The 14,638-nt window shown below is 42.2% G+C and overlaps 1 protein-coding gene across 2 annotated transcripts in view; it reads left to right on the forward strand.

The window, feature by feature from the left end:
• The window catches only part of Far2 (fatty acyl-CoA reductase 2), a 115,863-nt gene extending 102,879 nt beyond the window's left edge, over nucleotides 1–12,984 (forward strand). For both annotated transcript variants that reach the window (XM_013352786.2, XM_026787938.1), the window contains exons 9-12: nucleotides 6,518–6,689; nucleotides 9,709–9,838; nucleotides 10,186–10,313; nucleotides 11,332–12,984. In XM_013352786.2, the coding sequence (XP_013208240.1) occupies nucleotides 6,518–6,689; nucleotides 9,709–9,838; nucleotides 10,186–10,313; nucleotides 11,332–11,494 (593 nt within the window). In that variant the 3' untranslated portion in view covers nucleotides 11,495–12,984. The remainder of the gene's footprint in view (nucleotides 1–6,517; nucleotides 6,690–9,708; nucleotides 9,839–10,185; nucleotides 10,314–11,331) is intronic.
• The last annotated feature ends 1,654 nt before the right edge of the window (nucleotides 12,985–14,638 follow it).

The following is a 14,638-nucleotide window of genomic DNA, read 5'->3' on the forward strand; positions in this document are numbered from 1 at the left end:
ACACACATATATACACACAACTACCTACACACAGACACACATATATACACACAATTACCTATACACAGACACACATATATACACACAATTACCTATACACAGACACTCTTATACACACACAATTACCTACATGTTCAAATATTTATGCCTATGGGGCCATTCTTATCCAAACCACCACATTCCACTCCCAGGTCCCCATAAGCTTCTAGTCATATCATAATGCAAAAACACATTTAGTTTAATTTCAAAAGTCCTCATAGTCTTTCAATCTCAACGTCATTTAAAAGTCCAAAGTTCAAAGTCTGTTCTGGGACTCATGATAGTCTCTTTAACTATCACCCTTATAAAATCAAAATGAAAAAAGCAGATTACATATTTTCAATATACAATGACATAGTATATAAATTACCATCCCAGAGGGGAGGAAAGGGAGCATAGTAAGAAAATACTGAACCAAAGCAAGACCAAAACCCCATCTCTGATGTCAAAAGTGCTCTTCAGATCTCCAGCTCCTTTCAGCTGTGTTGACTACGATACACTTCTCTTCCTTGGGCTGGTTCCACACTCAGTATACAGCTCTCTTTGGTAGGTTCCCATGATTCAGGCATCTCCGTATCTTGGAGTCTCCAACACAATCCAGGCTTCACCTTCACAGCTTCACACAGTGGCCTCTCCTGGCCTCTATGCAGGGGCACCCCTACCACAGTCTTGGCCTGATGGCTTTCCTTAGATACTGATAGATTCCATGACCTCTTTTTGACATTCTTGACTCTAAAGCCAGAACCATGTGGCTGAAGCTGATTTCTGCTACTTGTTGAGACTGGGACAAGGGCCCCCATTCAGTTTCTTTTCCATCAGCCTTCTGTTTTCCCTGGTTTCCTTCGATGTTTGCTTAAGCTTTTAATTCCTTTTCACAAGTTGGAAGTTTAGCTGGATGGGGTCTTGTGCTGAGATCACTACTCCCTTTAACATTAGGTTTTTCTTGAGTCTTTCCTCTCCTTGAGCACTGGACTTTGGTGATCCTTTTCTCTTCCAACTGTACATTTTCTATTTCTCTTTGCCCCACTGGCTCCTTTCCATCGTAGATCCGCACGAGCGAGACCACCAGTAACCATGAGACACAGTCAATATTCTGGGCTGTCTTGAAATTGCCTCTGCCAATGCCATTAATCCAAAACTCTTCAATTTAGCTTCTAGCAAATGTTTTAGGACAAGAGAAGAAAACAAACACATTCTTTACCAAAATGTCACTAGAATGGCCTCTAGGCTATTTACTAACTTCTTCCCCTCTGAAACTTCTCGAGCTGAGCCCAAACAGTTCAAATCACCCTCAGCACTGTCTTCCATGCTTCTACTATGACGACCCATTGAGCCACATTTAAAGTGTCCAATCACTTTTCTAGTCCAAAGTGCAAAGGAAAGCATATCCTCAACAAACAGCATGGTCGGTCCTGTAACAGCAATAACCTAGTCCTGGGTAGCAACTTCTGTCTTAGTCACTGCTTTTTGGTCATGACACCATGGCCAAGACAATTCTTTTTTCTTCTTTCTTTTTTTTTTTTTTTGTAAGCATTTAATTGGGGGTGCGCTTACAGCTTCAGAGGCTTCGTCCATTATCAAGCACGGTGCCAGGCATGGTGCTGGGGAAGTAGCAGAGAGCTACATCCTAACCCTCAGAGAGAGAGGGAGGAGAGAAGCAGGGAGAGAGCAAGCCTGGGCCTGCCATGGGCTTTTGAAACGTCAATGCCCACCTCCCCAGTGACGCAGCAGTTACTGCAAGAAGGCCACACCTACTCCAGTTATTTCACACCTCCTAATCCTTTCAAATAGTACCACAACCTACCTGGTGACTAAGCATTCAAATATATGAGCCATTCTTATTCAAACCAACACATACTGTCTAAACATAAAGGACTAGGTCTAGTCAATGCCCAGGATCCATGGGAACAAATTTAAATACCTAATGATGCCAGCAAGTTCAGAAGGCAGTTCAACTAACCTATGTGGTATGAGTTCCCAGTGACACAGCTTCCCTGTGTTAGTAATTCTCTCTACATGCTTCAGTGGCGCCATCTGGGGAATAGTGCTGCGGAACAGCTAACACCCTGTAGGTTTGTTGTATGATAGGCTGTAACTTGAGGAATGCCTTTTCAGGAATGATAAATACTTGACAGAAATTCTTCCCAGCCCCTCACGCCACAGCAGATAAGCTTAGCTTGTCATGTCCTTCATCCAGCGCCAAGCCTCTACACAAGGAGCCCAATACAACAAATTAGGATTTGCCATTTCACTCCCCACTAATTCAAATTTGTTGAGTTTGAAACTCATTTATTAAATGTTTCATGACAGGGCTATTAGAAGTGATCTAAATACTTCTAGCTGGACCCACTAGCAATGTCACCATAGGTTGAACATTTGTAGTTTCAAGTGGTAATGCAGAATAATTGTCAGTTGAGTGGGTGAACATGCAACATCTCCCTATTTAGTTACCTCTGTTAATGACCTTCAAGAAAAAATTATTTCCATATAGTTCTTAGGCATTATCAGATTTATATATAGGATCTAGGAAATGTATACATTTTGTTAATAATTAATGGAATCTTTATAAAGAGTACATTTCTAATGGTTACTGGGAAAACATGAAAATGACTAGTATATTGATCTTATACCCAGCTCAACTATCACAGATTAATTGCCTCTTAGCATGAAAATCTGAAATGCTCTAAAAATTGTTTGGTGACATGAGGTCACTGTGAAAAAATTTAGGAGTCAAGATAGACTTAGGAAACAGAAAGTTATTGTGCATCGCTAAAATACTCATTCACTCATTCCAAAAGTATTGATTGAGCACCAACTCCTGGGCAGCCGCTTCTCAAGATCTAAGTAGGCACAAAAGCACAGTTATACATCAGATATGGCTAAGTGCTTGAAGAAACAGAGAGTGGGGTAAAAGGATGCTTGCCTGTGTGAAGGCCAAGGAAATAGCTCTGGTAAAGTGACAGACATCTCGGCAGAGACCTGAAGGAAGTGATGTCCTGTAGGCTGAAGGAACAGTACAAAAGCTCTTTATTCATATTCAAAGAGAGCAGAAACAACCAAAGGGAAAAGGCTAGTAAATATACCCAGAACGATGGGCAGAGGAGTAAGGACGAAGGCAGATCCTGCAAGGCCGTCTCCATGGTAAGCATTTTCTTTCTACGTAAGAAAATACAGATGTTACAAGGTCTTAACAACTGAACTAAGAGTTTGGCTTCCCTCCAAATAAGAGGGTCCATCAGAGGATTCTATAAAAAGGTAAATTCCGAGTAACATTTTCAAAGATTCTTCCTAGCTGCTGTATGGAGAGCAGACTGCTGGGGGACAAGAGCTTCAGTAGAGTCCGTGGTGACACTACCCCAATATTCCAAGAACAGGGGCAGCTCCTACCTATCGCAACACAGCAAATGGTGATGCTGGATTCTTTTCAAGGGGAAGGCCAATATTTTCATTTGCACTGTTAGGAGAGTTGTTCAAAAAAAGGGGAGGACCAAGATAATCCCTAAGGTTCTGGCTGGCTTACTGAAAAAGACAACTATCATCTAGAGCTAGAAAGTGTTAGGAAACATGTCAGGAAAGGACAATTAGCCGTGGGAATATCAAGAGGTCAATTTTAGAGCTGTTAAATGTGAGTGTTGATTACATAAAAATGAAGATATGGAGCAAACATGCAGATGCATAGACGAGAAGGTCGGTGCTAATGCCAGAATCTCCTGTGTTTGGCTCTTTCAAGTGTAGTTGTCTCTTAAGTTCCATGCTGTGATTTCATTTGTGTTACCTTGATAAAACACACTGACCAAAATCAACTTAGAGGGAGAAGGGGTTTATTTTGTTTACAATCCAGATTATGGCCCATCATTGAGAAGGCAGAGCAGGAACTCAAGCTGAAAATTGAATGCAGGCCTGCTTGCTATTTATTCTACAGAGTGTTACTTCTGACCAAGGAACTCACTCACAGTCAATGAAAGCACAACAGACACCATGGAAGAAGGGTGCTTTCTCATCTACACAGACTGTGCTTAACTTTCTTATACAGTTCAGAACCACCTGCCCAGGTATCTTAGTCACTGTTCTATTGCTGTTAAGAGGCACCATGGCCACAGCAACTCTTATCAAAGAAAGATTTAACTGGGACTGGCTTACAGTTTCAGAGGTTTAGTCCATTATCATCATGCTGGGAAGCATGGATCATGCAAATAGGAGAAGTAGCTGAGAGTTCTACACCCAGCTCTGCAGACAGCAGGAAGAGAGAGAGGCACCTCGAAGACCTCCCTTCTTCCCCCAACCCCTTCCTCCAACAGGGCTATACCTACTCCAATAAGGCCACAACTCCTATTCCTTCTCCTATCACCTCTCTCTAATGACTAAGCATTAGAATCTAAGCCTATGGGGTCATTCCTACTCAAACCACCGTCCTAGGGATGCTGCTGCCCACAGTGGGCTGGGCCTCCTCTATCAATTAGCAATCAAGAAAATCCCCTAGAGACATGCCTACAAGACACTCTAATTCAAAAAACTTTTCAATGAACTGCCTCTGAGTTAAAGCTAACCAGGAATATCTATATTTTACACGTCAGTTTCTTGATGATGTATTTTCTTTTTTTTTTTTTTCTTTTTTTTTTTAAATTTTATTTATTTATTAAGGATTTCTGCCCCCTCCCCGCTACCGCCTCCCACCTCCCTCCCCCTCCCCCGATCAAGTCCCTCTCCCTCGTCAGCTTGAAGAGCAATCAGGGTTCCCCGACCTGTGGGAAGTCCAAGGACCGCCCACCTTCATCCAGGTTCAGCAAGTTGAGCATCCAAACTGCCTAGGCTCCCCCAAAGCCAGTATGCGCAGTAGGATCAAAAACCCATTGCCACTGTTCTTGAGTTCTCAGTAGTCCTCATTGTCCGCTATGTAAGTCCGGTTTTTTGATGATGTATTTTCAAAGAGGCAATAATCAAATTACCACAATAACGGATAACTTCATCAATTGAATAATGAACTGCATTTTTGAAAAGAGCCAATTAGGTCAAAATTGAATTTAAATGAATGCTATAAAAAACTATTGAATCTATATTAAAAATGTAAACTAAGCTAATCTAAAAATTCTGAAAAGGCAATTATAAATTCTACTAGCAATAAACTGAGCCAAATATACACATAGAAAAACAAGAATATCAAAGCAAAAGAAGCTGTGGTATCTAAAGTGAACCACACACAAATGTAGCACAAAATCTAATTGTTCTTAGACACTCGGGAGGCAGAGGCAGGTGGATCTCTGTGAGTTCAAGGCCAGCCTGGTCTACAAGAGCTAGTCCCAGGATAGGAACCAAAAAAGCTACGGAGGAACCCTGTCTCAAAAAATAAAAAACAAAACTTGGGAGTCAGATATTAGGGGTAAAGGCTGAAGGATCAGAGAAGTAGAGAGGTCAGTCACTAGAATTCTTACCTCTACTAATGCTCAGACTAAAGGGCATCTGTCTCTATGAATTCTCATATTACATGCTCAAACTCCATCTGTCTCTACAACTCCTCAGACTGCATCTGAGCTCCTGTTTCCTCCCTCCTTATATTCCTCTCCACCTCCCTAGTGCTGGGATTAAAGGTGTGAGTCACCACTGCCTGGCTCTAATTCTCTTTTAGACTGGATGGACCTTGTGTAGCCCAGGGTGTCCTTGAATTTAGAGAGATCTATCTGCCTGTCCCGAGTGCTATAAAGGTGTGTGTCACCACTGCCTGGCTCTAATTCTCTTTTAGACTGGATGGACCTTGTGTAGCCCAGGGTGGCCTTGAGATCTATTTAGAGAGATCTATCTGCTTGTCCCCTGAGTGCTATAAAGGTATGTGTCACCACTGCCTGGCCTCTACTGCTAACTAGTGGTTTACTCTGCACTCTGAGCTTCAGGCAAGCCTTTTTTTGTTAGATTACAAACAAAATTAACACTACATACAAAGAAATCCATCTTTATACTTGTATGCAAGCCTTTGTTAAGAACATGTTAAGGACATTTAACCTGCAAGGGATCCTCCCAGCTTCTGTTTCTGACCTTTCAGAGTAGACTTGAGAACCTAGAATGAGCATCCTTCTGAATAGCCTGTCCTTATATTGAATAAGAAACTTCTCCAAGTATTTGAAAGTAAATGTTTAAAGAAAAGGCCAGGTGTAGTGGTGCACACCTTTAATCCCAACACTTGGGAGATAGAAACAAGTGGATCTCTGTGAGTTCAAGGCTGGCCTGGACTACCTAATGAGTTTTAGGATAGCCAGAGCTACAATAGTGAGGCTCTGTCTCAACCTCCTACCCCACCAAAATAGGATACATTCTCAGTGCAGTCATATTGTTCACTTGCCAGGCATAAAAATCTACATGTTCTTAGAAACAGACTGGTGATGCTATACAGTAAACAGTGTCTGTCATTCTGAGCTGCAGACAGCTTGCACTTATAATGGACTTACCTTCTATGTCTCAGACTTATCACTGCCTCTTTTTGTTCCAGGATTACAGGTCTTAGCCACCATAGAAAAGATTCCGTTTGAGAGCGCTTTCAGAAGGCCAAACGCTGACTTCACCACCAACAACTTCACCACCTATTATTGGAACACTGTCAGTCACCGAGTCCCAGCCATCATCTATGACTTCTATCTGAGGCTGACTGGAAGGAAACCCAGGTGAGAAGTTGGGACAATAGCTTCAGCAGTGTCAACGCATCGAATCTAAAATCTCTAATCCTCACTACAGCTAAGGATTGAAGGAGACAAATGTCTGACTCACACACACACACACACACACACACACACACGCTATTAACAGCAGCTTTACACACTGAATGCTTGCTGGGTAGCCATCTACTACAAGGTCTTATGATGACCTCTTCTTCAAGCCTCAAATCTAACACTTTCACCATCGAAAGAGAAGCTAAGGGCAGGCAGAACCTACATATTAACAGCAAGACAGTACAGCCACTACTACAAACTAGGTTTACTGATACCTAGCGATAAGAAAACAGAGATGAGGTGCCAAAGCTAAGTCAGCTCTGTCAACACCCAGCAGTGACAAAAGTGTATCTCCGGCTACCTCCATAATACATTCAACAGGAAGAAATTCCTGGGATCACAATCAGAACAGGAACAGGATTGGTCCCTTAGCAGCCCCGTTCTGAGGTGGGAGGGCTTTCCTTCTCTGGACTAGCACAAGAAACAATTGCAACATAGAGGCTCACCTAGCTTCTCACTCTCATAAGGAAGCATTGCGACTGTGTGGGAAACATCTGTGTGAGTTTTACCCAATATAGAAGAGGCTAGAAAGGAAAACACAGGCAGATATTCTAAGTCCATCAAAATAGGTCAAGTTGAAGGGTTAGGAACACTTGGATAAAGCAAGGTTTGGTAAATAAAAGAAAAACACAAGTCAAGAAAAGTTAATACGTGTTTTGTTTGGGAGAAATTAAACCATACTGGATTGGACAATGGGTAGTGTTTTGTGATACGTTTATTTATTGTGTGTATACTACCACTGCACAGGAGCAGAGGTCAGTGGGCACCTTAAAGGGAGGTTGGTTCTACCCTGTGCATTCTGGGGATTGAACCCAGATTGTTAGGCTTGGCAGCAAGTCCCTCTGCCCACTAGCCTCACAATAATCTCCATGGCTTTTTATAAAACCAGTCTGACACTGTAGATCTGACATGGTCAAGTTTGGAGCCAGGATTTAAATCTTGGCTTCACTAATTTAGTCATGAGCCATACATTTATTTTTCCTTCTAAACCCTAACTTCCTCTTCTACAAAAAGGAGGTAGTAACCATTATCTATTTGATGTGAAGGCACACAGAATGAAATAATCACTATCATGACTAAGTTCTAGGTTTTCTTTACAGGTTTTGTGATTGTGTTTTACGTACTAAAAAGGCTTCTACCTAAGAGAGAAACATGTTCTTTTGTTGTTGTTGTCATTGTTCTACAACTACTGTTCTGAACATTTAAATCTACTTCTTTAAAAAAGAAACTTCCCATGATAACAGTGAAGAGTCTCACAGCTGGTGGGAACTTGAAGCAAGAATATGACCAAATTCCTAGAGCATCACAAGTCTTAAGAGAATTAACTATACTCTGGTACCAAGCTGAGTTTAACCACTTTCAGCTCAGAGGCCTACCTGGAGCATTTTCTACTTGACCTTGAACATAACCTTTCTGTGAAGTTAATATGAATACATTCTGACTACATCAGTCCTAGGTGGTTTCTAGAGGAGAGCTGTTTCATGTTCTGAGCATGGAGCTAGAAACGTCCATTGCAAGAAATGGACACAAGGAAATGGGATTGCAACAGCAGAGGTTCTCTGGGGTTGGTCAGAACTACATGGGAGTTGAATACCTACCCTCTTAAGCTTATGAACCATATTATGAAAAATGTGGACAAGGAGCTACCTATAAGGCTGTTAAGAAAACCAGCAGAGTATTTCCTAGAAGTGTCAGCACTGTGTCTAAGAGAGTAGATTATGAACATTAAGTCTGTCTTCATTAAGTATGAATTAGAACTAGCTTTTGTTTCTCCAAGTGCTAATGGTCAACACTCTGCCAAAAGTTTATATACTAAGACCTGAGATCCAATTTGTTTTACAAATTTAAGAACATATAATTAAAAAGAAATTAGCTTTCTAAAGGTCTGTCTCAAAATGAAAACAAAACAGTAATCTTTTCAGGCAAATAACTCGCTCAGTTTTGAAATGTCTAATGAGAAAGGGATGGGTGTTTGGGTGTGGGGTTGTAAAGTGTCTGATAGACACTGTTAGATTCATTTGCTTTCCTTTATTTAACAGAATTAGGATGGAAAGCAGGGAGGAGAAATGATAATTCTAACTTGTGTAACAATAAGGGGAGCTGCTTGGTGGGGTTTCTATCCCACCCGGTACCCTACAGCCAGCAAGCCCCAAAGAAAAATCACACAGAGATCTCTATAAGTTATAAAGCTGATTGGCCCATTAGCTCAGGCTACTTATTAGCTCTTGTAGCTTATATTAACCCATTATTCTGATTTTTGCCATATGGCTCGGTACCTTTTTCAGCTGGCAAGTCACATCCTGCTTCCTCTGTGGTCTACTCAGGACTGGAAGGAATCCACTTCCTCCTTCCCAGAATTCTCCTGTTCTCATCACATCACCTCTACTTCCTGTCTGGTTTTCCCTCCTATATTTCCTGCCTGGCCAATCAGCATTTCATTTAAAACATGATTGACAGAATACAGACAATTCTCCAGCACCAAACTTGCACAGAAGTTTATAAACCCTTTTAGTACCCTAAGTAGATTTTTTAGAGAATGAGCAATTTGTTAGATATATTGCTAGTACTCACTCACATAAAGGAAGTGTACTTTACAAAATATTAAAATTGTTATTGTTGTTAGCTAGCTGAGGAGGGGTGTGGCCCAGGAACTGAAGAATTATGGGAAATTGGGGGAGAGATACACTTTTATGTCTTGTTTTTTTAAGACTGTTTTACTGGACTAGATCTCAGTAAGTAGCCCAGGCTGATCTTGATCTCATGCATCTTCCTGCCTCAGCCTCCCCAGTGCTGGTATTACTGGGATGAGCCCACCAGGGCTTGCACTCCCTTAATGGTGCTGGGCCAAACTTCCCTGTGGAGGAAGAGGCAGTGGGCAGGATGCACCGCACCAGCTATCTGGTCTCTCCCTCAGGATGATGAAGCTCATGGACCGACTCCTGAAAACCATTTCCATGATGGAGTATTTCATCAACCACAATTGGGAATGGACCACAAACAACACAGAGATGCTTCTGTCAGAGCTGAGTCCTGAAGACCAAAGAGTAAGTGTGGTTCTGACCCCAGGGACAGTGCACTCTGGGAACTCACAATTGTGTGACCAGTAATGTTGATGGGGAAGTTCTGAGTATACAGGCAGATGATTTTTCTCCCTAAGGAAACCAGACAATGTCAGCATTCACAGGACACAAGTTTAGTGAAGCGAGAACTAGTTTGTGGATTGTGATTAGACCTTCACTGCTGCTGAATGAAGTGATGAGGCAGATGAGACGGGTAGGTCCTGGAGGCTCACTGGCCAGCAAGTGTAGCTATATTTATGAGCTCTGGGTACCCACATCGGACAAGGTGACTGCCTGGCAGTGCAAAGCCCAAAATATCTTTTGCTACACAGGTATTCAACTTTGATGTGCGCCAGCTGAACTGGCTTGAATACATTGAAAATTACGTTTTGGGGGTTAAGAAGTATCTACTGAAAGAGGATCTGGCTGGTATTCCCAAAGCAAAGCAACACCTAAAAAGGTAGGGACCTTCCTTGGTACTGTTGACTGACTTTACCCCGAACTGTGCATGTGAATTAAATCATTCCACACTGATGTAGTTCCTACTGTGAGGCTGGATTCACACCTCTTGAGCATTAGAAACTCTGCACTCCATACTATCCTATAGCACACAACGTTGAGTTTAGATCTCACTGCGCTCCTGAAGCAGGTATTAAGAAAGATGGTGTTCGTGGAAACAAACACTGGAGCCAGGCTTCAGCCCAAGTCTGCTTCTTCTTGCTTATCACAATGTGGCCTAAGGAAGACCCAAATGGCAGATCACACTACGTAACTTGAAAACCATGTAACTACTCTTCAATTCTTACAACCCCTTCCTACTTCTTTTAGTCAAAATTCCAGACAAACAGGTTACAGGATTCGGGTCATGATTCCTGCAAAAGCTAATGTTTGTAGTCAAGGTTAGGTAGACAGACAGCCAAGAGGGAGGACACTTGAAAAGCGGGCTACAAAGTCCACTGTGTGCCCTCCAATCGAGATCGCAAGGGCTTTTACAAGCTGTGTTTGCGCATTGTGTGTAGATGTGCGTGTGGGGGTCAGAGGACAACTCTGGTGGTCAACTTCTGCCCTTTGACCCTTACGTAAGTTCCAACTCAAGTTCCAGGCTTGCTCCAAAAATGCATTTACTCAGCCATTTCCACTAGCCAGAGAGGATTTTTGATATTGAAAGATCAGAGTGAATTTTGAAAATACTATTCACCTAGGAACCATTAAAAAAAAAAAAACTACATTCACCTAGGAACCAGTAAAAAGAGCTCTAAACAGAGAAATAGGAGGAAGTGTAACAAGCTAGCAAAACGTGAGAAAAAAACATGATTAGTCAATAGAAAATGAAAGGCACTACAAACAAAGGGGCACCAAGCCATCCCTGGGCTCTCAGAACTGGGTATTTGATGGTCACAGAGGAACACATTTGCACTTCAGGTAACACAGCCTGGTGCAGGCGCTGTCTTAACCGTGCTTCTGTTTCTGTTCCTCAGGCTCCGAAACATCCACTACCTCTTTAACACCGCCCTGTTCCTGATCATCTGGCGCCTCCTCATCGCAAGGTCTCAGATAGCACGGAACATCTGGTTCTTCATTGTGAGCTTCTGTTATAAGTTCATCTCCTACTTTAGGGCCTCAAGCACACTCAAGGCCTAAGAACATTGCACCAGCCCGTCATCTGGAACCTCAGATACCTCTCAGGCAGGAAACTGTGTCTTAAACTAGGACATAACAAGAAGCACACCCAAGCTTCCAGCCAAACCTACCATTCCATCTCCTTTCCTACTTCTTCACTGTATTTTTTAATTTGGTTCAGTGAGAAGGAAAGTCAACCTCTAACTGCATACATGTACAAAAACCTAACTTTCAAAGTATGTCTTAACGCCACCACTCTACACATCACACACAGAGCATGAGATCACCCCTTTTCCTATACTTAGCTTTCCCTTCCTGACACAACTAACTTCAACTATGAAGTTATGGACAAACATGGCAGAAACCTAAGCAGCCTAGAGAGAGGCACTACCAATCGGGGAAGCATGCTCAGCACCAAGGCAAAAGCTTCCAACCACAGTGAGCGGAGGAAGGCAGCTCAACGCCCTCAGTGCCATAGAAGTAGCCCGCTAGGGGGAGAGGGGGGGGAATAAAAAAGAAGTAGCCCGCTATCTTAAACACTAGAGTCCCGGTGGGATTGAGGGGTGGGAGGTGAAGAAAGCAGGCTCAGCGTCTGCCGTTTCTCACCTGGGTCAACATCTTAACCCTAAGAGGAACAAATGGTGTAATTACACACGAAATATGAACTTAACTGTACATGCATCAGGAGTTTGAAGTACTTCAAAGTTCATAGCTTCTTATAATTCTGACATTCCTTAGCCTAAGGCATTCTGATCACCGTTGTCCTGGAAACCCTCTCATGCTCCTCCTCATTTACTGATGTTGCCAAAGCCCTCCTATTTAAGTGTACTTCACTCAGGCATCAGTCAGGAAGGCTGTGGGGAGAGGGACGTTCCTAGATCAGAACCATGGAAACCCTCCGACCTCTGCCAGTAAGGAAAGCAAAATTTCAAATAAAATTTTAAGTTCTAGTTTTCGTCTTTGTGTGCGGAGCTGGAAAGAGCAAGTTCCTGTAGACCCTGAGGCCGAGGTGCCTCAATCATCCCGGTCACACATTAACTGCAGGGTGTACAGAGCTCAAAATGAGAAAGTCAAGTTTTTGCTTAAATATTTTAAATACAAATAAAAATCTTTACACATCCACAAATCTCATATTCATAAGTCATCACCCCAGGTATGCTCATATTTGAGATCTGGACATGCAGGACTGCAGGATCTCTGCATGCTAAAAACATGAAATATTCAAATGAGGGATTTGGGACCTAAAAAGTAACTGTCACACAAATTTCTGAAAACTACACACACGTATTTGATATGTGGATGCTTGCATTCTGGTGGCTCAAGTGTGCCCAGTACTGAGCTTCCTCGGCTTCATGAGGAACATGTTCTGAGAGCCCTTTCTGGTGCGGCTCCTGCAAGTCAGAACCAAGCACCTGTGGGTGTCCTGTGTGAGGAAGCTGCAAGATGCTTCTGAGTTACATGAAAGACCCCAGGTATGGATACAATAAATAAAGCACTGGATTTAAAAAACAGTTCTAAAAATTCACTACTGAATTTCATCATTCCAAGAACTCCAGGGATTGAATATTAAACTTCTGATTAAATAAAATTCTGAATTACTGTCTTCGGTGTTCTTTAACTGCTGACCACCTCCTCCCATAACCCTTCTCCAGGAGAAAGGAAATACATAAACATAGGCTACATGCTGATGCCATCTTTTCCCGCCACACCAACGGGACTGTATTTGCGTGAGTGTTCTGAGGCACCTGACACATGGCACAAATTTCTCTTGCAATGCTTAAACAGGAAAAGTAAATTACTATGTGAAAGTTGCCACCATTGAGAAATCCACCCCAGGACCAATCAATTACATGAATCCCAACATATGCACAGCAATAGGGAGAAAAATCTACTTGGGTGCAGAGTGAAAAGTATAAAGGTATATGCTTGAAAAGTAGTCCTGGCAAAAGGGAGGGCTGATTACAACCACAATGTCTTCTATACATGTGAAAAAATGCCAACATGAACCATTATATTTTATTCTATTAATAAAGGCCAGTGAGAACATACAACAGATGTCTTGGTCTAGTCTGTACCCACATGGTACTTGATGACAGTGACCAGACAGCTACTTCAGAAAACCTTCTCATACTCCTGTACTCACCTAGTACCACGTCTCATTTGAATAACTTCCAACACTGAGGTAAACAGAGAACTCCCAAATAGCATTTGTCTTAGCCATTGTTCTAGAGACACCATGACCAAGGCAACTCTACATTTAATGCTTCCTTTTATACTTACGGTTCCAGAGGTTTAGTCCACTATCATCATGACAGGGAACATGATGCAGGAGCAGCACCTAAAGACTCTCCCCTGGTCTGCAGGCAGTGGAAACCTCAAAGCCTGCCCAGTTGACACCACTCCTCCAAAGCCACACTTTCTAATCCTTTCAAACAGTTCCACTCCCTGGTGACTAAGCATTCAAATATGCGTTTATAAGGTACATTCCTACTGAAACCACCACATTAGATTATAACACAGATCAACCTAGTTTCTAAATCATCAGTAACTATTAAAAGTTCACAGGCCTCACATGGCTACCTTTTCTGGAACTAAGGCCCTAGCTGTCTTAAAACACTGAAAACCAGTGTTGTTCCCTTATATTCAGAGAAGTGTTTAAAAAAACAAACAACCAAAAAAAAAAAAAAAAAGAGTCACTGCCTACAATCAAGCTTTAAAAGCATGGTTGAAAAGTTAATAAAACAAACCTAGCAATAGCTGGGTTTTGGATATTATATGACAGAGTGTGGCCACTTCTATGGCAAACCGTGCTTACCTGGATTTAAGTTTAAGCAGAACCATGTCTTCTGACATGGGTTTTTAGTATCTTCCTATTTTATCTGAAATACTAAGTACTCGAGGGTCAGAGACGTGGTAGAATAACACACATCCACTCTAGGACAGAAATCACTTTAATAAAAAGCAGATGGAGGCAGGGACTTCTCAATGGTACAGCAGTTGCTGAAAATATGCAGGACCCAGTTACCCAAGTGACCAAAGGACTTCCACAGCTTTCCCATCAGGCCTGTAGTAAAGGGATCTCTGCTCCGAGTTACGCTCAGAAGAGCTGACTTCAGAATAGTATTAGGAGACCCCAAACATTTAGGTGCTTTACTGATGGTAATC

This window comes from Microtus ochrogaster, assembly GCF_000317375.1.
Source record: "Microtus ochrogaster isolate Prairie Vole_2 chromosome 14 unlocalized genomic scaffold, MicOch1.0 chr14_random_2, whole genome shotgun sequence".
NCBI lineage: Eukaryota > Metazoa > Chordata > Mammalia > Rodentia > Cricetidae > Microtus > Microtus ochrogaster.